Below are 22612 nucleotides of genomic sequence, written 5' to 3'. Positions count from 1 at the left end.
CTAAAATGTGTTTTCACTAATCCAATGAATTGTTGCTAACTAACTTAATGACCTCAAAGGCCCACCCCTCTCGCCCTGAGGGGACAGCTATAAGATTGTACCAACTCCTTTGTTCTTTGAAGAAATCCTAATCACCCACAATTAAGGTGAAATTGGTTTTTCTTCCCGCCAACTGCAGTGGCGTATTGTTTTTGTTTTTCCTTCTCATGTAAATAAAATGAACTTCAATAGAAAAGCCTTCGTGTCTCAGTCTTCTGTTTAAGGTAAATTGTTTAGTATAACAAGGGCTTCCAGCTGGCCAGCAATTATTTGAGCCTTACTATGTACAGGCCTTATTTTTCAAGGGAGTTCAAATTATGGGGCAGGTGAACATTAAGCTCCATACACTCCTCTTGCACAGGTGTTTACTTGGCACAGAAACTAGCAGGAAGTGGAGGAGGATTAATGGCAGCAACTCACGCTGTGTATCGGCGTTCACCTACTTGTGATCCTGTCCACTTCTATGGGAGGTAATTCTGCCCTGAGACATTTTGCTGTCTGAAGCCGAGAACAAAATGGCACCCATTCTCCATCCCAGACGGCCAGTTGAATCCTCTTTCTGGCTCCTCCGCCACACATAGAAAGCAGCAGGACAGCTTAGGTGGCATAGGACAGGTAACACAGGACACCTCCAGTGCTTTCCTTCCAACACCCAGCATCTGCCACCAGAAGCGACCCCCTCACTTTGTCAAACAGGAGGGCTGGCCCTGAATTAAAGTATGAGAAGCTCTGGTGAGCAGCTCACAATGCTAGACATGCAGGCAGATGGTGCTGTAAGACAGAGCAGAGCAAGAGTGACAAAGTGGTATAAAACCCAAGAGTACCTATGGAATCATTAGCTGTCCTTAGGTGTGTTGCTATTCTTGGACAAGACAGATCTGCACAGAATGGGATGGGAAAGCCATTCTATGGGAAGAGACCTGAGCAGGCTGCATTAGTAGCGTCTCCCTCCAGATAACATTGTCTGCCTAGCCAGGATTTGAGGAAAGTAGACCAGACTCTACTGTGCATCTGTTTTGTGTTAGTATGATCATTGTGGGAGACTTTGTTTAGCAACTGGTCTACTAGCCCCACTCGCTGGGAATTTAATGCAAGCACAGTTCAAGCTGGTGAAGAGACTGAATGTTATTCCCTCCTTCTCCAACAAGTCCTCATGACTTTTCTGTTGGCTGAGGGGCGGTTCTCTCCCCCATGAGCAGAGCTGGAAAGTGGGCTACTAGATAGTCAGCAACAACATTTTATGCCTACTTGTGGAAGCTAACTTTCAAGGTTGCACTGTGGTCTGTTCTGAAAATGTAAGAGCTACCTCTCTCAAGATTCAGCAAGTTCCTAATGATCTGGTTATGACTAGGGACAGCCACCTGTCTTTTTCAAGGATCCCGAGCAAAACATAATGGTGGCACCTGATATATTTGCACTGCCCAAGAAATGCAGAAATGCATGGTCCCAGTAGATCTAGGAGGGCAAAGGGTGGCTTCCCAAAGCCTTCCTCAGCTCCCCCCTTTTTCCAGCAAAGTAATGTAATTTGCAGGTCTTGGAAGCCTTAAGGAGTGAAGCTTCACCATACTTGTGCACCCAACACCGTTTAATACCCATTTGCAAATGAACTTGAAGCCACTTATACAGTAGTTTAATATCTCCTGCTTTTTGGTGTCTAGGTGAACCCCAGTGGGTCCCAGCAGCAGAAACATGGCCCCCAGATCTGCCAAAGTTGTCCACCCCTGCTGTAGACAGCTGTTCTATTTATCTCCTGTGGTCCCAACATCTGACAGGCAAATCTTCCATGGATTTCTCTGTTTTCTCTTTAAAGCTATCAGAGCTAAGAGCTGTCAGGGCAATCATTTAAGTGTACTCTACGCCACAATTCCTCTATAAATGTCACACTGATGAACTGAGAGTCCCTGCAGTGATTGGGGAAAGGTTGAACTGGACTGTGGAGACTGAAATGTAGGCTCATGTTTTCAGTGGGCTGCCATACTCACTGAACGTGGGTCACTCACTGTGTCTCAGCCTGATCTACCTCATAGGCCTGTTGCAAAGTAAGGAGTGGGACATCTATGTATGCCACCTTGAGCTCCTTGGAGAAAAGGTGGTCTATAAATGTAAGTATAAATAAATAATAATAAATATATTTGCCAGCTTCTGTGCTTAAGAAGGGCCTGGAGGATGAGTGGCAGGGACAGGCCTAATTTCCAAAACCGTGCTGTAATATTTACTGCAAGCTGTGGGATCTTCTGGTGGATGCTCTGGTGTGCAGACATCCTGAGGACAACAAGGAAGGCAACAAATCCATCTATCATTTTATTTTATGCTATGGGAATGACGGAAAAGACCAAAGAAGGAATTTTCTTCCATTTTCTCAGCTATCAAGTTTAATAGGGTATAGGCTGGACCCCAAATCACATCCATTTCCATTGAAGGATGCATGGTTACAAGAGAAATGCAACCCACTGAATTAATACAAGCCTTTGATGGGCAAAAGGAGAAGAATTAGGGGACAGCACAATTGATGGAACACAACCCACTGCTTGCTTGCAGTTGGCAGAAGGCACGGATGGTGTGTTTTTCACGTATGTGCCAGCTGCTTAGCAGAAAGTCACACCAACTCTTTGCTTACTCTATGAGCAGAGTTTGGAAAAGTCAGGGTTTTTTAAACTACATCTTTCAAACTTCCCAACTTCATGGCCACTGGTGGATTCTGGGAGTCATAGTCCAAAAAGAGCAACTTTTCCCAAGTGAATGAGGCTATGAGTCTTTGGACATACAGACACAGAAAAATCTACTCCATCTAGCTCAGTATTATTTATTCAGACTGACAGCAGCTGCTCCAGGCTCTCAGGCAGAAAAGCAACATCTAACATGGTTTGCTATTAAAGACCCTCATCCATGGAAGGGGTCAGGGATGAATCTGGGATCACGTGCATATAGCATCTATACTGAGCTCTTGTACCACTCCAGAAACTTCATCAAACATCCTACAGATTGAGGATTTGGAAATATATATAGTGGTGCCTCGCATTACGATGTTAATTTGTTCCAGCGAAAACATCGTAAAGCAATTTTAAAAAGCCAATACTGTAGAAGAAACCCCTTCAATGCATTCCTATGGGCTTAAAACTCACAGTCCAGCGAAGATCCTCCATAGCGTGGCCATTTTCGCTGCCCGTGCAGCGAGGAATCCGTCCCAGAAAACAGCGGGTGGCCAATTTTTTTACCCGGCGGCCATTTTGAAAGTGCCGATCAGCTGTGCGAAAATCTTCGTTTTGCAATAATCGGTTAGTGAAACAGGGAACCGATCATCACAATGCGAAGCAAGCCCATAGGAAACATCATTTTGCGATCGCAAAAACTTCGTGATGCAATTTCGTTGTTATACGAAGCGCTCGTCTTGCAAGGCACCACTGTACACACTGGTTTATTTTCAAGAGAGAAAAGGCTGAGAACAGGATTGGTTTCTTTAAATATATTCGTGGAATCCAATTGGAAAACCAGAAGCCAGCCTCCCAGCAACTAGGACCACCCAGGGTATCTTCAAGTGCCTCCACCATCACCCACACCAGGCTATACTGGCTGAGGATGATGGTGGTTGTAACCCAACACCCCTGAAGGCTGCAGTCTGAGGAAGGCTGCTATGCTCCAGTCTGCCCAATGGATATTTGCTTTTTTTTTTTTTTAAGGCAGCAGAGTTTGTGTTTCCTGTTTATTGCCACAAAGCATTAACAGCAGCTCTGCTAGATCGGAGCACCAGTCCAACTCAGAGCTTGGAAAAACAGTTGGCAAGGAGGCTGGAGTTACTCTGAGAAGGACCCACCCCATCATCTTGAAGTGGAAAGCAGTTTTTCGACCACTTCTCCCAGAACCTCACCCTGCCTGGAGGATTATGTGAGTAGTCACCCCAGAAAACAGGGGGTGTTAGCACCTACATCTGAATTCCCAAAATGACTGGCCAAAAGACTCTGGGAATCCCAGAAGGCCATCAAAACAACAGTATGTTTGGTGCTGACATAGAGACACTGGCATATTAAAGCTAACTTGCTTTAGCAACTCCTTTGCTGTCTTAATAAGCTCGGTCAGACCATTGTCCAACTAGTTGAGTATTGTCTATCTTGATGGCATAAAGCTCTTCTAGATCTCAGGCTGAGAGCCTTTCTGAGTCCTGCCAACTACGGTTCTTTAACTGCAGATAACAGGGACTGAACTTAAGGCCCTTTCCACTGAAAGCTTGTGCTCTATCACTGAGCTACAGGCAGGCTAGGGTTGAGCTGACAACAGTGCCATGACTATCACAGCATCCCCAACCCCAGGCATGTCCCCCGATGGTGAGCTCCACAGCTCACGTATGTGGCCTGTCCAGTTTCTGCTTTAGAACCTACTGCTTACCTAGCATACATGGTGCCCTCCCCCATGAGCTGCTCTACAAGTGTGGAAATCTCGCTGGAGAGGACGCCTCTCAGAATTCAAAGCCTTGATGCGAGGCCACTTTGGTGAGCAGCACCACAGAGTGGACAAAGTAAGCTCCTAGAGCGTTGCACCCGTGCCTAGATGCCCTATGCTGTATGAGGCTGCATGGGGGCCTCTGAAGTCGGATCCCCTTTCCAGGTTGCAACAGGCCCTTCCCCTCCTGCCTCCCCCTTCCAAGCCACCAGGCCACTTTCTCCAGAGGCAGGATCTCCCGCTTTCCAAGCACTGATGGCACCCTCGGTCGATGGCTCTCCTGTTTTCCACGACGTGGCGGTGGTGGCGATGGTGCTCTCGGCAGCAGAGGTAGCAGCGGCAAGGCTGGGTTTCTCCTTCCAATCTGCCGTGGTGGCTGATGCAGCGGCGATGGCCCCTGGGGCCTCATGCTGGCCCCCTTTCCAGGCTGTGTGGGTGGTCATGTGGCGTTCCAGCAAGGTGCGATGGGAGAAGTATTTGTTGCAGATGCAGCACTGGAAGCGTTCAGGGCGGTGGGTGCGCATGTGAACATTGAGAGAACTCTTTTGGGTGAAGCGCTTGCAGCAGATAGAGCACTGGAAAGCCCGCACCCCAGTGTGGGTCACCATGTGCTTGAGCAGGTAATCCCGCAGGGAGAAGGAACGCCAGCAGATGCTGCACTGATGAGGCTTCTCACCTATCAAGGGGGAAAGATGATGAGAGGTCAGTAAGGAGGGCAGTGTTGAGGGCCACCCCACCATCTTGAACTGGAAAGACATTCACTGTCTTGAACTGGAGAGGCATAGAGGAGGGTGGATAACCCACAGCCTTCCAGATATAGTTTGTCAACAACGCCCACTATCCTTTATCCTGAAATGCTGCCTAGGACTCAAGAGAGCAGTTGCTCATCCTTAAAAAGCTAATTTTAATACATTTCCATTTAATTAAAAACAGCAATATTAATTGTAGGTAGGAATTGAGAAACAATGTATAACTTTCAATTAAATGAATGGTAAAGAGAGGTTTAGGATACAGCTATTACTGATAAGTTAACCATAGTTAATATTATGGTTAAGAAAGTGTTGATAAATAAGAATACACTTATAGGTATATGGGAAGAATTCCTTGATTTTTGTATTAATAAAGGGAAGGGACATATGTCTTTGTGGAAGGGAATGAGGCTCCATGAAGGGGAAAGAAAGTCAATGCTTGTAACTCCCAAATGGTGGTGGTGCTAGACATTTATAGAGTTTTTCTTATGCTATTGTTATTAGATGTATTTACATTTGTATGATTTTGTTTAATATTTTTTTAAAAGTTGCCCATCCCTGTCCTAGGGCCTTTTCTGTAGCAGCACCCATGTATGTAGGTATTCATTTAAAATGTTTTTACCTCACCTTTCTCCTTAAAAAGGACCCAAGGCAGCTTATGTCATTAAAAGACAACATGAAAGAGCTAAGAACAGAAACTAGACTGATGGTTGATTTAAAAGAATCAACACTACACTAAAAATGGTAAACAAAATCAACATCAAAAACAGATTCAAACAACAAGGTAAAACACTCCATTTAAAAGCCCCTCTCGGGCAGCCACTCACTAAGGGAAAGCTTGTCTGAAGAGAAAGATTTGTTTGCTTGTGGAAGGAGTGCAAAGTTTGGCCCCAATGTGGTCCCCTGTGGGAAGGATTTCCAGAGTCTGGGAGCAGCAACAGAGAAGGCCCTCTCCTGTGTGTCCCCACCTAATGCACCCGTGAAGATGGTGGGACTGAAAGAAAGCCCCCCCCCCCGATTATCTTAATACTTGAGCAGGCTCATAAAGGGACACCTTGGAAGGCTATTGCTAGTCCTCAAACATGGATCTCCAGCCAGCGTGACCAACGGTTGAAGAATCTGGGAGTTGTTTCCAACAACATCTGGAGATTTAAGATGGGGAACCATGGAAGGAGACAGTACTCAACTAGGTTGAGAAAATATTTATGGCAGTTTCTTATGAGATCAACAACAGCCACTGACTCTCTCCACACTTTCTCGCTACTTTCCAGCTATATCTGTCTTGCACTTTGCTGTTATTCATCTTCACAGTGGTTCCCAACCTTGGGTCCCCAGATGTTCTTGGACTACAACTCCCAGAAATCATAGCCACCACAGCTAGGGGTGAAGGCCTCTGGGAGTTTTAGCCTAAGAACATCTGGGGATCCAAGGTTGGGAACCACTTATCTATTATATAAAGCAAAGATGAGCTACTGCATACAGTCCAGAGACCACCCCTCTCCCAGTTTCCACCTACCCACTCCAACACCTACAGGCTGCTCTGACCTGGGTTTTTTTCAGGGGGGGGGGAGAGGTTGAGATGCTATTGTGGATTCCCAAAAGCAGGGCAAAGAGAAGAGCATAAAATGGGAGAATCGAGTCGCGTCAGGCATGACTGTGGGAATTTTGGGGACCAATATTCTTCCATAGTGATGGAGGTAGGTGTAGCTCAAAAGACTTTGGTGGACCACATGTGGCTGCAGGCCACAAAACACCCTTCCTCATCTCAGAGCACTCTGCAAATCTTCTCTTGTTCAGACTTAAGACAACTTTGTGATAGGTTGGTTATTGAGGAGGAGCTCTTTTTGGATCTTTCCGCTCTCAATTCCCTTACCCAGACGTCCAGCCTCTCCTTCCTTACCTGAATGGATGAACATATGCTTGGTGTAGTTTTTGCGGGAGCTGAAGGTCTTTTGACAATGGCTACATTGGTAAGATGGCTCAGAACAGCGTGAGGGGCCAGGTTGTTGACTCGGCTGCTCCCCGCCATGCAAGCTGCCTGTCACCACGGCGCTGGGGCTGAGCTGCACCATGTTGCTGGCCCCTGCTTCTGGCGGCTGCGGCATGCTGTAGAAGCTCTGGGCCACCCCGCCCGGCTGCGGCACATGGAACTGAAAGATGCTGGTGGTGCTGGTTGCCGTGTTGGTCCCGCTGACCTCCGCCTTGAGCTCTCTCTGGATACCCAGTGAGGAGACAAAGGTCAGCCCCCCGCCACTATTGCTGCGTGGTGGAAAGGATGAAGAGGGGCTGCCCAAGTCCGCCTTGAACCCTCCCGCCAAGCTTCTCAGGTTGGAAGCCTCCAAGCTGCAGTCCGAGTGGAACTTCTCCCGGTTGCGAGTGGTGGCAGCAGCTGCCGTCTCTTCGCCACTTTCCTCCCCCTGCCAGGATGGGATGAAGGACTCTGAAAATACATCCTGGTTCCCAAAGAAATCCTGGCCCTCGGCAGTGGCGTAATCCAAATGGATGCTCTCTTTCTGGCTGGCCCCACTGGTGTTCCCAGAATCTTTTGCCTCCGCTTCGTCAGGAAAGCTAGGAGGAAAGTCTGCACTTCCACTGCACTCAGCAAAACAGCTTAGTTTGGCCTCCCTTTCTGCAGCCTCCACGACTTCCCTGTTTTCCCTATTGCCTTCCTCCTCATCCTTGATGATGACGGGCATCGTCTCAGAGAGCTGAAGCCTCACGGGCTGGCGTTGCTTGCGACTGTGGCAGCTGGGCGTGGCATCGGCAGGGTGAAGGAAAGGGCCCCCTGTCTCCCCATCACCGATGCCCCCCTCGCAGGGGGCTATCCGGGCCTCCCTGTGCTGTGAAGAGAGCAGATCACGCAGCTTATACCGCACCTCTGAGGCACAAAGCAGTTTGGGAGGGTCCAGGTGAGCAGTTTCGAGATCGCCCGGCCGGGAGACACTGCCGACAACTTCTTTGGATCCTTGCTCTTGGGCCTTGGTGGGGAGAACCCTGGGAAGGGTAAGGGAAACAGGCGGAGGGGCAGTGGGAGGTTTGGGGCTGCGGCTCTGAGAGATGATCTGAGTGCATTCGTCAATGACCGTCTTGATCTGCAGGATGGAGGCAGCCGTGAGGATCTGCAGGGCTTCTGACTGGGCAACCACCAGTGAGCCACTATACATGAACTCCACCAGCTGGCGCACCACCTGGCTGGGAACCACCGGTGGCACCTCGATTTCTGAGTAGCCCAGCAGCAGCTTGTCATGGAAGAAAGGGCTGCCTGCTGCCAATACACAGCGGTGAGCACGCAGTGTGGCTTCCTGGATGTGCACCGTTACATCACAGAAATGCCCGCCAAGGCGCTGCCCGTTCAAGGTCTCCAGAAGGGACTTGCTGAAGTTCTGAAGGTGAATATAATGGACAGCTTCAGCCATGCTGTCCTGTGTCCCACAGAGGGACATCTATGGCCTTGGACTGTTCTAAAGGATGGAGTGCATTAAAAGTGGGGACGTCAAGCCAGGAACTTTCTCATCCAAATCCTGAAATACAACATGGAAAAGGATGAGCCAAACAGCTGAACAGGCTGGCTTACACAGGTTTGTTCCCTTAGTGCCATGAAGGGTAGCCTCAGAGGGCTCAGGGAGCAATCTTTCACTTCAGGATCCATCAGAGGCCACACTAACCCTAAATAAAAAGCTATGAAAAATGAAAACCAAATGTTACTGGGAGGCCAGTTTCAGTTTAGGTGAAGCTGTGCCTCATTTTACTGCAAACCCACAATTCCTGGAGGCTTCAGGGACGGCAGAATAATTGTCTTCTATGGACCTTTCTTTGACTGGGAAAGTCCGAGATCACCAAAACAGCCCCGTTTGGTCCTGGGGTCCATACTCTGCCCCACTCTAGTATTAGCATAAGCTCTCAAAATGGTGCATTTTTATGTATAAGTGTTTAAGGTTATTTTAGTACTGCATGAATCTTGGCTTTGAAAATCTCATTTGCCAATCCAACAGTCAAATAACAATTTTTCATCATACTTTATTATTATTTGCCAGTTTGTACCTCAAAGCTTATCAATCTGTTCCCAGAACACAAAAGCTGTAAGTTTTATGTTAGGTACTGCAAACAAGGAAATCAGTAATGTGACCCCTAGTGTGACCCAACTACATTACCAAAGAACATGGGGATGGATGGGAGATGCCAGGCCCACCAGCTGCTGCATTGAAACTCTCATCTGCTGTGGTGAGAAGAGCCATGGGTGAAAAATGCCAGGAAATGTTGTACAGCCACATCTGGAAGGCCTTATCTTATAGTTATGCTATATGATTCCCTGACAGCACTGTTTCTCACATTTTAAAAAGACCTCGTTTGCTTGTGTTTCAACTGAAAACAATCCATCTTCCCCTTTAAGAGCTGATCTGTATCTTTCTGGCACAGGGCTAGGGCATGCAATCTTTTGGGGATGATTTATTGAGATACAAAATAGCTCTTTTTTCTGCCTTTGCAGAAGGGTACCATGCATTAGAATAGATTGCACTGAAGATAATCACTGGCCAGATCACACCAAATTTCACAGTATGGACAGGCTTTAAGATTGGCTTATGGGATCTTGCTGTTGCTTTTAAAAACTAGACAATAGGCCTACTGCAAATACCAGACCTGTTTCACAAAATTGAAATGCATCGGGATGCACTATTACCAGAAGATAAATCCATTGAGTATAATGTGGAAGAAGGACATGGTGAAATACCTCTGACTACCATGCTCTGGGAAGAGCCCCCACGACAGCCAATCAAAATGCACACAAATTCTCCAAATGCATGAGAAATCGTTTTTAATTCTCACAAAGCACTGTGATTAGTGATGCTTCTATGGGAAGGAAAGGAGAACAGGGGTCCTCACTGTGGGACTGAGATCCCCATCCTACTTTACTGCAGGTTATGCTAGCTGGGGGCTGATGGGTGTTATAATCCAACGTATGAATAGCTGAAGGACCACTAGGTGCCCATTCCATGTCTGTATATTTTTCTACTTCTGCCTGCTTCCGAGAAATTAAAATGGGAAATAGGTGTGCATCCCAACACCAACAGACCATGGACAGTAATAAGAAAGACATGGGGAGTTCATGGGACACGTCTTTCAGAAAAAGAAAAAAATATCCTGTCTCCGGAGACTATGACTCCATTTGCCAGGCAACATTTCTCACTGCACAAAAATATTTCTGAAGCAAAACGGGCAGGGAACCTTGCAGTTCTGACCCAGAGACACAACTCCATCATCATCATCATCATCATCATCATCATCATCATCATCATCATCATCATCATCATCATCATCATCATCATCATCAGTACAGTACTTCACTTTTGAAAAGGGGCAGAAACACATCTTCAGATCAAAAAGCCCAGCCCCTATATATTTAGAAGCAGCAAGCAAGGGAGAAAATTCACTGTGCGGCGAAATGTACTCTACACATGCTCAGAGGCATTCTCTTTTTCCTGATGACTGTATACCTGCCGGGGCTGAGCCTTCTCTCCCCGCCTCCTGCCCGCCGCAGGACTCTCATTCCGAAGCACTCGAACCTTCTTCAGCCCTACTGAAAGAAAACCCGGGCGTCCGAGGACCCCTTGATCGTACCTGACAAAAGGACCTGGGAGAGAAGGGGGCGTGGCAGGGACGAGTGGGCGGGGCTTAAACCGGGACTAAGGAGGCGGCCCCCCCCTCACCTACCTCCTCGGCCTCGGGTCCGGAAGAGCAGCCGCCGCCCCCTCTTCCTCCTGGCGCCCCTCCCTATGTGACCTCCTTCCGCTCGCGTCTCTGCTCTCGGGTCACTTCCGCCCCACAAAGCTCCGCCAAGGGCCGCCCGCTCATAGAAGCAGAAAGGTTAGAGTGACACGCGCGTACCCACCCGTTCTGCTCGGGTCACGAACCGGGCAGAAGGGAGAGGAAGCCCCGCAAACTTGGCCTGGACGTGCTTCCCCCTCCCGTTTTGCAATTCACCCCCCCGGTTATCACGTGTCTTCAGGGCTTGGAAACGTTACTTTTTCGGACTCGTCCACAGACCCCCCTCAGCCACGTTGTGGGTGCGATTTTACGAGAATTGTAGCGACCCTCAAAAGCATTTTTGAAATCACTTTTTTGCCAAAACGGCGAAGAGTCCCGTGGCACCTCGAAGGCTAACAGATTTGGCATACCGTGAACTTGTGTGAGCTACACCATCAGATGTATAACATGTTATCCAGAATTTCAGCACAAACATTATGCACACTGGCTGGTGGGATTGTATAATGCGGGATCAGAGGCAAATTAAGTGCTTTTAATTGCATTATTAACACCAACCATCCACAGAGCTATTACTGATATATTTTTAGTGGTCTAATGAAGGCATCACATTCTTCTGCATTTGTATACAGTAGTACAATAATCACGTGGTTGCTTTTGGATTTTAAAAAAAAACTATAATACTGAAGTCTTGGCTCTAGGTAAGCTAATGTTGTCCCTATCTTCAAAAGGGGGGGGGGAAGAAGACCCAAATAATTATCACCCTGTCAGTCTGACATCAATTCCTGGAAAGATTCTAGAGAAGATCATTAAGCAGAGAGTTTGCAATTACTTAGAAAGCAGTGGTGTCATTACCAGAAGTCAGCACAGATTTCTCAAAAACAAGTCATGCCTGCCTAATTTGATCTCTTTTTTTGATAGAGTTACAGGCGTGGTGGATGAAGGGAACACTGGATGCAGCATATCTTGATTTCAGTAAGGCCTTCAACAAGGTTCCTCACGATATTCTTGCAAAGAAGCTATTAGAATGTGGGATAGATAGTGCTACTGTTTGATGGATTTGTAATTGGTTGACTGACCGAACCCAAAGGGTGATCACAAATGGCTCCCCTTCATCTTGGAAAGAGGTGACTAGTGAGATGCCCCAGGGTTCCGTTCTGGGTCCTGTGTTATTCAACATCTTTATCAATGACTTGAATGAAGGAATAGTGAGTATGTTGATAAAATTTGCGGATGATACCAAATTGGCAGGGGTTGCTAATTCCCCAGAGGACAACAACGTCTATGTTGGCTTGGGGATGTTGTGAGAATGGCTGATGGTCGGATTCCAAAAGATCTCCTGTATGGAGAATTAATGCAGGGAAATCACCCCAGAGGGAGACCACAGCTGCGATACAAGGATATCTGCAAGCGGGATCTAAAGGCCTTAGGAATGGACCTCAACAGATGGGAAACCCTGACATCTCAGCGTTCAGCCTGAAGGCAGGCGCTGCATCACGGCCTCTCCCAATTTGAAGAGACCCTTGTCCAGCAGGCCGAGGCAAAGAGACAGTCACGAAAGCAGCAAAATCAGGGAGCTGGACAGGGGACAGATTGTATTTGTCTTCAGTGTGGAAGGGATTGTCACTCTTGAATTGGCCTTCTCAGCCACACTAGATGCTGTTCCAAGTCCTCCGTACAGAGCACATTACTATAGTCTCTCGAGATTGAAGGATGCCTAATCTAAAAAATGTTGAAGAGGGGACAGGTTTGTTTTCTAGGGCTCCAGAGACTAGGACACAGAGCAATGGTTTCAAATACAGGAAAAGAGATTCCATCTGAAGATTAGGAAGAACTGTCTGGCAGTGGAATAGGCTGCCTCGAAAGGTGGTGGAGTCTCCTTCTTTGGCAGTTTTTAAGCAGAGGCTGAAGGGAGATAGGGAAAGTTACAGAAAATTGAATGCAGACTTCCAAAGAATAGCAAGGAGAGACAAGAGGGCCTTCTTAAATGAACAATGCAAAGAAATAGAGGAAGATAACAGAAAAGGAAAGACCAGAGAGCTGTTCAGGAAAATTGGAGATATTAGAGGAACATTTTGCGCAAAGATGAACATGATAAAAGACAAAAATGGGAGGGACCTAACAGAAGCAGAAGATGTCAAGAAGAGGTGGCAAGAATACACAGAGGAATTATATCAGAAAGATTTGGATATCCCGGACAACCCAGACAATGTAGTTGCTGACCTTGAGCCAGACATCCTGGAGAGTGAAGTCAAGTGGGTCTTAGAAAGCCTGGCTAACAACAAGGCCAGTGGAGGTGATGGCATCCCAGTTGAACTATTTAAAATCTTGAAAGATGATGCTGTTAAGGTGCTACATTCAATATGCCAGCAAGTTTGGAAAACCCAACAGTGGCCAGAGGATTGGAAAAGATCAGTCTACATCCCAATCCCAAAGAAAGGCAGTGCCAAAGAATGCTCCAACTACCGAACAATTGCACTCATTTCGCACGCTAGCAAGGTTATGCTCAAAATCCTGCAAGGTAGGCTTCAGCAGTATGTGGACCGAGAACTCCCAGAAGTACAAGCTGGATTCCGAAGAGGCAGAGGAACTCGAGACCAAATTGCTAACTTGCGCTGGATTATGGAGAAAGCCAGAGAGTTCCAGAAAAATATCTACTTCTGCTTCATTGACTATGCGAAAGCCTTTGACTGTGTGGACCACAACAAACTATGGCAAGTTCTTAAAGAAATGGGAGTGCCTGACCACTTTATCTGTCTCCTGAGAAACCTATATGTGGGACAGGAAGCAACAGTTAGAACTGGTCATGGAACAACTGAGTGGTTCAAAATTGGGAAAGGAGTACGGCAAGGCTGTATATTGTCCCCCAGCTTATTTAACTTATATGCAGAATACATCATGCGGAAGGCTGGACTGGAAGAAACCCAAGCCGGAATTAAGATTGCCGGAAGAAATATCAACAACCTCCGATATGCAGATGATACCACTCTGATGGCAGAAAGTGAGGAGGAATTAAAGAACCTTGTAATGAGAGTGAAAGAGGAGAGTGCAAAAAATGGTCTGAAACTCAACATCAAAAAAACTAAGATCATGGCCACTGGTCCCATCACCTCCTGGGAAATAGAAGGGGAAGATATGGAGGCAGTGTCAAATTTTATCTTCCTGGGCTCCATGATCACTGCAGATGGAGACAGCAGCCCTGAAATTAAAAGACGCCTTCTTCTTGGGAGGAAAGCGATGACAAATCTTGACAGCATCTTGAAAAGCAGAGACATCACCTTGCCAACAAAAGTCCGAATAGTCAAAGCTATGGTTTTTCCTGTCATGATGTATGGAAGTGAGAGCTGGACCATAAAGAAAGCAGACCGCCGAAGAATTGATGCCTTTGAATTGTGGTGCTGGAGGAGGCTCTTGAGAGTCCCCTGGACTGCAAGGAGAACAAACCTATCAGTTCTAAAGGAAATCAACCCTGAGTGCTCACTGGAAGGACAGATCCTGAAGCTGAGGCTCCAATACTTTGGCCATCTCATGAGAAGAAAAGAGTCCTTGGAAAAAACCTTGATGTTAGGAAGGTGTGATGGCAAGAGGAGAAGGGGACAACCGAGGATGAGATGGCTGGACAGTGTCTGCGAAGCAACCAACATGAACCTGACACAACTCCGGGAGGCAGTAGAAGACAGGAGGGCCTGGCGTGCTCTGGTCCATGGGGTCACGAAGAGTCGGACACGACTAAACGACTAAACACACACGCAGAGGCTGGATGGCCACCTGTTGGGAGTACTTTGACGGATGTGCCTGCATGTCGGGGTTTGGACTGGATGGTCGCAGTGCTCTCTTCCAACTCTATGACTCTACTCTAATCAACACATGTAGTATGATTAAGAATTCTGTTCTGAGCGTCTGATGACAGATAGAAACTTACTAATGCAAAGCACAATGTTGCAATTCCAAAGAAGCTAGCCTGTGCAAATCCCAAGATCAGTACTGTCCAATAACCTCTATTGATTGAAACTTTGCCTTGGAGTGGCTGGGGCAGTGTGTACTGCAGTAGTGTCAATACTGCAGACAGAAGATCACGTTGAGACTGAGAGGTTAGTATTAGTATCATCCAATAGCAAACCTCCCTTTTCTGGGCAAGGTGTTGGAACGTGTGGTGGCTGAGCAGCTCCAGGCTCTCCTGGATGAAACGGATTATCTAGATCCATTTCATTCGGGTTTCAGGCCGGGTTATGGGACGGAAACTGCCTTGGTCACCCTGTTTGACGACCTTTGCCAGGAGAAAGACAGGGGTAATGCATCCCTGTTGATTCTCCTGGACCTCTCAGCGGCTTTCGACACCATCGACCATGGTGTCCTTCTGGACAGACTGGCTGGGATGGGAATTGGAGGCACTGTTTTACAGTGGTTCCGTTCCTACCTGGCTGATCGAGTCCAGAAGGTGGTGCTGGGGGACAGTAGCTCTGACCCATGGCGGTTGCATCATGGGGTTCCTCAGGGCTCTATACTGTCCCCCATGCTGTTCAATATCTATATGAAACCGCTGGGGGAGGTCGTTAGGAGGTTTGGGCTGAGGAGTCAGCAATATGCTGACGACACCCAGCTCTACTTCTCATTTTCTACCAATCCAGGTGTGGCAGTCACCGTTCTGAACTCGTGCCTGGACTCGATAATGGTCTGGATGAGGGTCAATAAACTGAGGCTCAATCCAGACAAGTCTGAAGTGCTGCTGGTAGGTGCCCCGCCAGATAGGTTAAAGGGCCATTTCCCTACTTTAGATGGGATTACACTCCCCTAAAGGACAGGGTCCGCAGCTTGGGGGTGCTCCTGGACCCCAGTCTGACCTTGGAAGCCCAGGTGGACTCGGTGTCCAGGGGTGCCTTCTTACAGCTGCGGAGAATATATCAACTTCACCCTTACCTGGATGAACGGAGCCTAGCAGCAGTCACTCATGCACTGGTAACAACCAGACTGGACTACTGCAATGCGCTATACGTGGGGCAGCCTTTGAAGACGGTCTGACGACTGCAACTGGCACAGAACCGGGCTGCACGGCTGGTAAGCGGTGCCGCCGCACGTACGCATATCACGCCGGTTCTGAAAAATTTACATTGGCTTCCGGTTGCTGCTCGGGCCCAATTCAAAGTGTTTACTTTGACATATAAAGCCCTAAATGGCTTAGGACCTGGTTACCTAAAGGACCGCCTTCTTCCATATGAGCCTGCCCATCCTCTAAGATCAGGCCAGGAGGCCCTTCTGAAGGTGCCATCCCTGAAAGAGGTGAGGGGGATGGCATGTCGAAATAGGGCCTTCTCGGCTGTTGCCCCCCAACTTTGGAATGCCCTCCCTAGAGAGATCCGCCTGGCTCCAACACTCTTGGCTTTCCGGCGCCAGGCAAAGACCTTTCTGTTCAATCAGCATTTTAATTAATATCCCCTAGCTGGCCATATGAGCAGCAGGACTTATTAATTTTAATATTTTAAGTATTATTTTAATATATGCTATTTTATATTGTCTTTTAAAATGTTTTTAATGTTTCTAAGTTTTAATGCTGTACGCCGCCCAGAAGCCACTGGCAATGGTGCGGCTAAAAATATTGTAAATAAATAAATAAATAAAATAAATATATTGTATGGTGACTTTTAAAGCATTCTATAAAGGTATTGCCTACTGTTGCATTTGTATTTTGTAGTTCTGTGTCACTATTGCATGTTTGATGTGGGCCCAGGTCTGTTTGGATTTCTGTGGAATACTCTCCCAACCGAAATTCGGCTGGCACCCTCGCTGGGTGTTTTCAAAAGCCAGTTGAAAACTTGGTTATTTAACCAGGCCTTCCCTCCAGTCAATTAAGTGATTTCTAATTTTTTTCCCTCTTCTTGAGTCATGCCATCTTGGAAATGTGTTGTTTAGAATTCATTGTTATAACTGTATTTTTATATATGTTATTCTGATGTGTTTTTATCTATGTAAGCTGCCCCGAGTAGACGTTGTCTAGAAGTGTGGGGTAAAAATCTAATAAATAAATAAAATAAATAGATAAATATTTGGATTTCTTTTTGATCATTGCTTATTTTGAGGAATATTATGTTCATGAATGCCTGTGTGGTGTGATGGACTACGATGCTGGAAAACAGGGTTTGAATCCCCACTTGGCCACTGGGAATATTTTACATACCTTGAAAACCCTGTTAGAGCCACTATAAGTTTGCTACACACACAGAGGTTCATACACACATACACACAGAATGGCATTCCTTCATAGGCATCCTTCAGTCTCGAGAGACTATGGTAACATGCTCTGTATTGAGAAGTGTCCTCTCCAGAGCATGAAACCTGGGTAAAGTAATACTGTATGGAGGATAGGCTGTTACCCAAGCAGCAAATCCCCCCTCTCCACGTTGCTGAAATGGTCCAATGGAAAGGCAAGAGCCAATACAACTGGTTCCAGCAACATCGCAGGAGTTGCCAGAACAACATGAACTGCCTTCGGGACTCCAGCTTAAAATGACATTAAGATTGTGGGTAAATAGGTTGCTTTTTTTACATTGTGGATTTTATTGAAATTCACTGTGTTGTAGAGTGCAATAGAAATAAATATAATTATTATTTCTGGAAAAGTGTTTGTTATCTGTGTAAAATATCATTGGGAATTATGAAGCAAAGGTTGGTTAATCAAACTGATTCCTCAGGGGCTGCTCTATGCTCAGTTGCATATAGAAGCCCTGAGATCTTGCCTGCGGTCAGATCTAAATATTTTTGGCAGTAATTTTTACAATGCACAAACGAAAGAGGATCAGAATCCTATTTCTCCTAGTTCCTCGGGTCACACTAAACGTAAATCATGGGTTTCGTTTATTTTTATGGACAGCAGCGTTCACTTCAGGAAGAGGAGGGGGAAACCGCTGTACTGAACCCGGAAACTGTCGATCGATGGCATCCTTCAGTCTCGAAAGACTATGGTATCGTGCTCTGTATCGAGGACTTGGAACAGCGTCTAGTGTGGCTGAGGAGGCCGATTCGAGAGTGACAATTGCTTCCACACTGAAAACAAATCCAATCTGTCCCCTGTCCAATTCCCTGATTTTGCTGCTTTTGTAACTGCCTCTTTGCCTCAGCCTGCTGGACAAGGGTCTGTATTGCTGCACTACACTACCCGGAAACTGTATTGCTACACTATTTACTAATTTATGAGTACAGTAGGAGAAAAGCAGGAGGAAGATTAAATAACCATGGAGAAAAACAGGTCGGACGGAAGAAGTTGTTAATCTGTATTCTGTAATGCTACCAGATACGGGATCATAGAGGAAAAACCTAGCAGTTGCTAGACAAACCTCTAAACTCGGCTGACTAAACAGATCTTAAACCCAGCACGATACTGAGAGGCAAACGCTAAAGAGTCTCCTTTGTTTGTTTTTAAAGCATCTGTATTACAACACCTGCCCTTCACATAGTTAACAATCATAGAGGCTGAACGGAAGGCGATGGAAAGAGAAGCACAGATATAGAAAAAGAATAGAGGGATCCTCTGCGTAGCTGGATTGGGACTTCCTGTTTCATATTTGTCACGCAGAAAGAGGGCACGAGAAAGGAAATAGGAGTTCATTTGTGGCAAAAAAGAGAAAACTGGCTAATAACCCATCCCCAAAAACACACTCTCTCTCTCTCATAGGCATCCTTCAGTCTCGAGAGACTATGGTAACATGCTCTGTATCGAGAAGTGTCCTCTCCAGAGCATGAAGCCTGGGTAAAGTAATATGGAGGATAGGCTGTTACCCAAACAGCAAATCCCCCCTCTCCACGTTGCTGAAATGGTCCAATGGAAAGGCAAGAGCCAATATAATTGGTTCCAGCAATGTCGCAGGAGTTGGCAGAACAACATGAACTGCCTTCGGGACTCCAGCTCCGGATTTTGCCTCTAGGTTAACTCCTGAAGCCTTTTCCATGAGTGGATATAGCCACAAGGCAGTGGAGGTTTGAAATTGGAATTTTCCTTCTCCTAGATGGGCTGCCTTCCATGGCTGACAAGCCTCACCTACCCGGCCTGCAACATCTCAGATTTCTCCATAGTTTTCCAGGGTCAGAGTTTAGTATGGCCCTGAGAACCTTGAATCCTCACGGTGAATATGAGTCTCAACAATAGCTCTAGGGCACTGAAAAGAAGCCACCGGGAATAATAGTCCTCTTGTACTTCGGCGCCAAGAGGCTCGCTGGTACTATGGCCACTAGATTGTGGAAGTCATGGTGCAAAAAAGTAACTTCCCCAAACTCTATCCGAGGGTTAAGTATCCTTGGCACCACAGAACAAGGGAGAGCATAGTTGGTGGGTTTGAGTTGCCCCATGGAGCTGCAGTGACAGATTTTACTTTCTTGGGCTCCATGATCACTGCAGATGGTGACAGCAGCCACGAAATTAAAAGACGTCTGCTTTTTGGGAGGAAAGCGATGACAAACCTCAACAGCATCTTAAAAAGCAGAGACATCACCTTGCCAACAAAAGTCTGCATAGTCAAAGCTATGGTTTTTCCTGTAGTGATGTATGGAAGTGAGAGCTGGACCATAAAGAAAGCTGACCGCTGAAGAATTGATGCTTTTGAATTGTGATGCTCGAGGAGGCTCTTGAGAGTCCCATGGACTGCAAGGAGAACAAACCTATCCATTCTAAAGGAAATCAACCCTGACTGCTCACTGGCAGGACAGATCCTGAAGTTGAGGCTTCAATACTTTGGCCATCTCATGAGAAGAGGAGACTCTCTGGAAAAGACCTTGATGTTAGGAAAGTGTGAAGGCAGGAGGAGAAGGAGACGGCGGAGGACGAGATGGTTGGACAGTGTAAAAGCTACCAACATGAATTTTGACCCAACTCTCGGAGGCAGTGGAAGACAGGAGGGCCTGGCGTGCTCTGGTTCATGGGGTCACAAAGAGTCGGACACGACTAAATGACTAGACAACAACAACATGGAGCTATCACTGGCCATACACCTGCTATCATACACTCTTTGGAGATTAAGAACCAGGAAGGTGGGGTTAGAAAAGGGTATGTGAGTAAGTTACAGAAGGTTTCCAAGAATAACTGCACTTGGAGATTTCCAGGAAAACAATTGGCCTTTAAAGCAAGGCACAGGCTCCTTGTGTGCCTTCTTTCTAAAAAGCTCAAGAGTTTTTCTACTGCTGAATTACACTGAATGGGGAAAGTGCAGGGATTCTGGGCACCACACAAATAGGCAGAGGACCACATGTGGCTCCTTGGAGGTGATTAGATGTACCTCAACGAGGTGAGCCCTGTGGCGCAGTGGTTAAAACGCTGTACTGCAAGCTAAAACTGTGCTCACGACCTGGGGTTCAAATCCCAGGTAGCCAGCTCAAGGTTGACTCAGCCTTCCGAGGTCGGTAAAATGAGTACCCAGCTTGCTGGGGGGGCAATGTGTAGCCTGTATAATTAAAAATTGTAAACCGCCCGGAGAGTGCTTGTAGCGCTATGGGGCGGTATATAAGTCCAATAAATAAATAAATAATAAATAAACTTACACCAAAGAAAACACACACCTTTGCAAAAGGAGAAGTCAACAGAGAAAAAAAAATCTATAATATCCTCAGTTTCCAGAAACTCCTCTTTACCTGCTGTGACCTAGGTTGACCTTACTTCAATTGACTACCCAGGCATCTGCACCACTGTTTAGCCCACTGTGGGGATGGGCCGGTTCACTTCTCCTGCCAGCAATCAGACGACATGGCATTGCAAACCAGCCTGTCCCCAAAGTGTTTCTGCTTGCACCTTTCTGGGTGGCTGTCAGGGGATACTGTCTTTTAAGATATGGTAAGTTTTCTCCATTTTGTTTTGTTTCCAGAACATGTGATCGTTGGGATCAAACAAAAGTGGAGCTTGGAGATTTACATTTCCTTCTGCTTTCAATATCCCCATATTGTTAAATGGCATAAAAAGACAGCTTAGTCATGTCATTTTATTGGGAAATTAAAAACTTCCTCTGCTCCAAGGGAAGGAAGCAAAGGAATATTGGTTTTTATTTTAGAGCCTGTTAGAAAAGCATTAATGTGCTGTACCTTTCAGGGGGGAAAATTAAGCTTCCTCCCAAGAGGAGAAGGATAGAGAAGGAGGCAATGAAGGAGATTTGTTTGTTTTCTTTGTTTTCTTAAGAGAGGTGGACAAAGTAGGGTTGCTGGAGGTATGTGTGGCATGTGGATGCGAGGATCACACTAAATGGCATACCAGACCGCTCCCCAACCTTAAATGGCCCTAATTAGCCCATTTCAGCCTGTTCCGATTGACTTGTATAGGCAAGCCATTAAATTGTTGAGATCACTCCCTCCCTCCTTCCTTCCTTCCTTCTGGGAGAGAAGAGAGAAGATATTTTGCTTTTGTTTTCAAGAGGTAATAACTCCTTGAGCACCTATTTTAGCTGCAACAAGATTCCTCTTGTCTTTTCTCAATGTATGTCTCTAATAAACACTTGCTTTCTTCTTTTCTTACATTAAGAAATGTGGAAGAGACTGACTAGAACTCTGGAGACCAGGATTCTAATCCCTGTTCAGCCATGGAAGCTCCCTGGGGGTGTGGAAGTGTTAAAACCACTCACCTTGAAATCCTTGTTAGGATTGCTGTAAATCAGTTCCAACCTGACAGCATGCAACAACTGTTCAATAATTTATTTATTGGATTTCTATCCTGCCCATCTAGACCAAAGGTCTACTCTGGACAGTTTACAAATTTAAAAACAATAAAACCAAAAACATATATATTATAGATCCAAGGTGGCGTAAGTATAAGAAATTAAGATACAGCAGGAGAGAAGGTCTGCGCAAATAGCCAGGTTTTAAGTCTGTTCCTGAAAACACCCAGAGAGGGAGCCAGGCGGATCTCCACTGGCAAGTTGTTCCAAAGGCAAGGGGCCACTGCCGAGACGGCCCTGTTCCTCGTTCTTTCCTTCTGGACCTCCCTCAGCGTTAGGCCCCTCAGCCGCCTGGCCTGGCTGGAATGAGTGACTCTGGCAGAACTGGGTGGGAGAAGGTGCTCTGCTAGATATCGAGGTCCTAAACCGTTTGTGCCATTAGATTCCATCAAGTCCCTTAATATGTACAGTGACCCTAATGAGGTTTTCAAATATGTTCAAGGATTGGTTCACCATCACCAGCCCACCCACCCCCTGTGAATTCTCATGGTAAGCAAGGATTTGAACCAAAACCTCCTAAATTGTAGTCCAACATTATATCCACTACACCACACTGGTTCTCTGTATGAATAGCCTGCCTTTATTTGTGTTGTCCTCTTCTTTACAAAAGACAATCCAAAGCCTCTTACAAACAGTTTATTAAAATAATTAAATACAGCTACCCCAAACTACTAAATATTGTATTCTCGAAGGCTTTCACGGTCGGGATCCGATAGTTGTTGTAGGTTTTTTGGGCTGTCTGGCCATGTTCTTGAGGTTTTTCTTCCTAAATATTGGTTTCATACAGGAAGACCAAGATTGGGATAAAACAATTCATGCATAGAACTAGGGAAAATAATACTGTGCGCTCGTATTAGAATGGGGACATTTTGCGCTATAGAAAGTCTATAGGACGAAGCATGGAATGTAACATCTTCTAAGTAAATGTGATAGGATGAGACTGAAAAA

General features: G+C 46.3%; 1 protein-coding gene across 3 annotated transcripts; it reads right to left on the bottom strand.

The window, feature by feature from the left end:
- Window positions 1-2826: 2826 nt before the first annotated feature.
- Window positions 2827-11209, bottom strand: ZBTB45 (zinc finger and BTB domain containing 45). Of its 3 annotated transcripts, none has more exons than XM_020815391.3 (3): window positions 10715-11209; window positions 7123-8743; window positions 2827-5149 (listed from the first exon to the last, which is right to left on the bottom strand). In XM_020815391.3, exons 2-3 carry the CDS (start codon window positions 8663-8665, stop codon window positions 4587-4589), a joined length of 2106 nt encoding a protein of 701 aa, XP_020671050.3. In that variant the 5' UTR covers window positions 8666-8743; window positions 10715-11209; the 3' UTR covers window positions 2827-4586. The 3 variants fall into 3 exon arrangements, with proteins under 3 accessions (XP_020671050.3, XP_020671052.3, XP_020671051.3); XM_020815393.3 differs by having other exon boundaries at window positions 10839-11209; XM_020815392.3 differs by having other exon boundaries at window positions 10932-11209.
- Between the last annotated feature and the right edge of the window lie 11403 nt (window positions 11210-22612).

Source organism: Pogona vitticeps, chromosome 6 (genome assembly GCF_051106095.1).
Source record: "Pogona vitticeps strain Pit_001003342236 chromosome 6, PviZW2.1, whole genome shotgun sequence".
NCBI lineage: Eukaryota > Metazoa > Chordata > Lepidosauria > Squamata > Agamidae > Pogona > Pogona vitticeps.
Note: the sequence above shows the minus strand (reverse complement) of the source record. Positions and strands in the feature narration are given on the sequence as shown.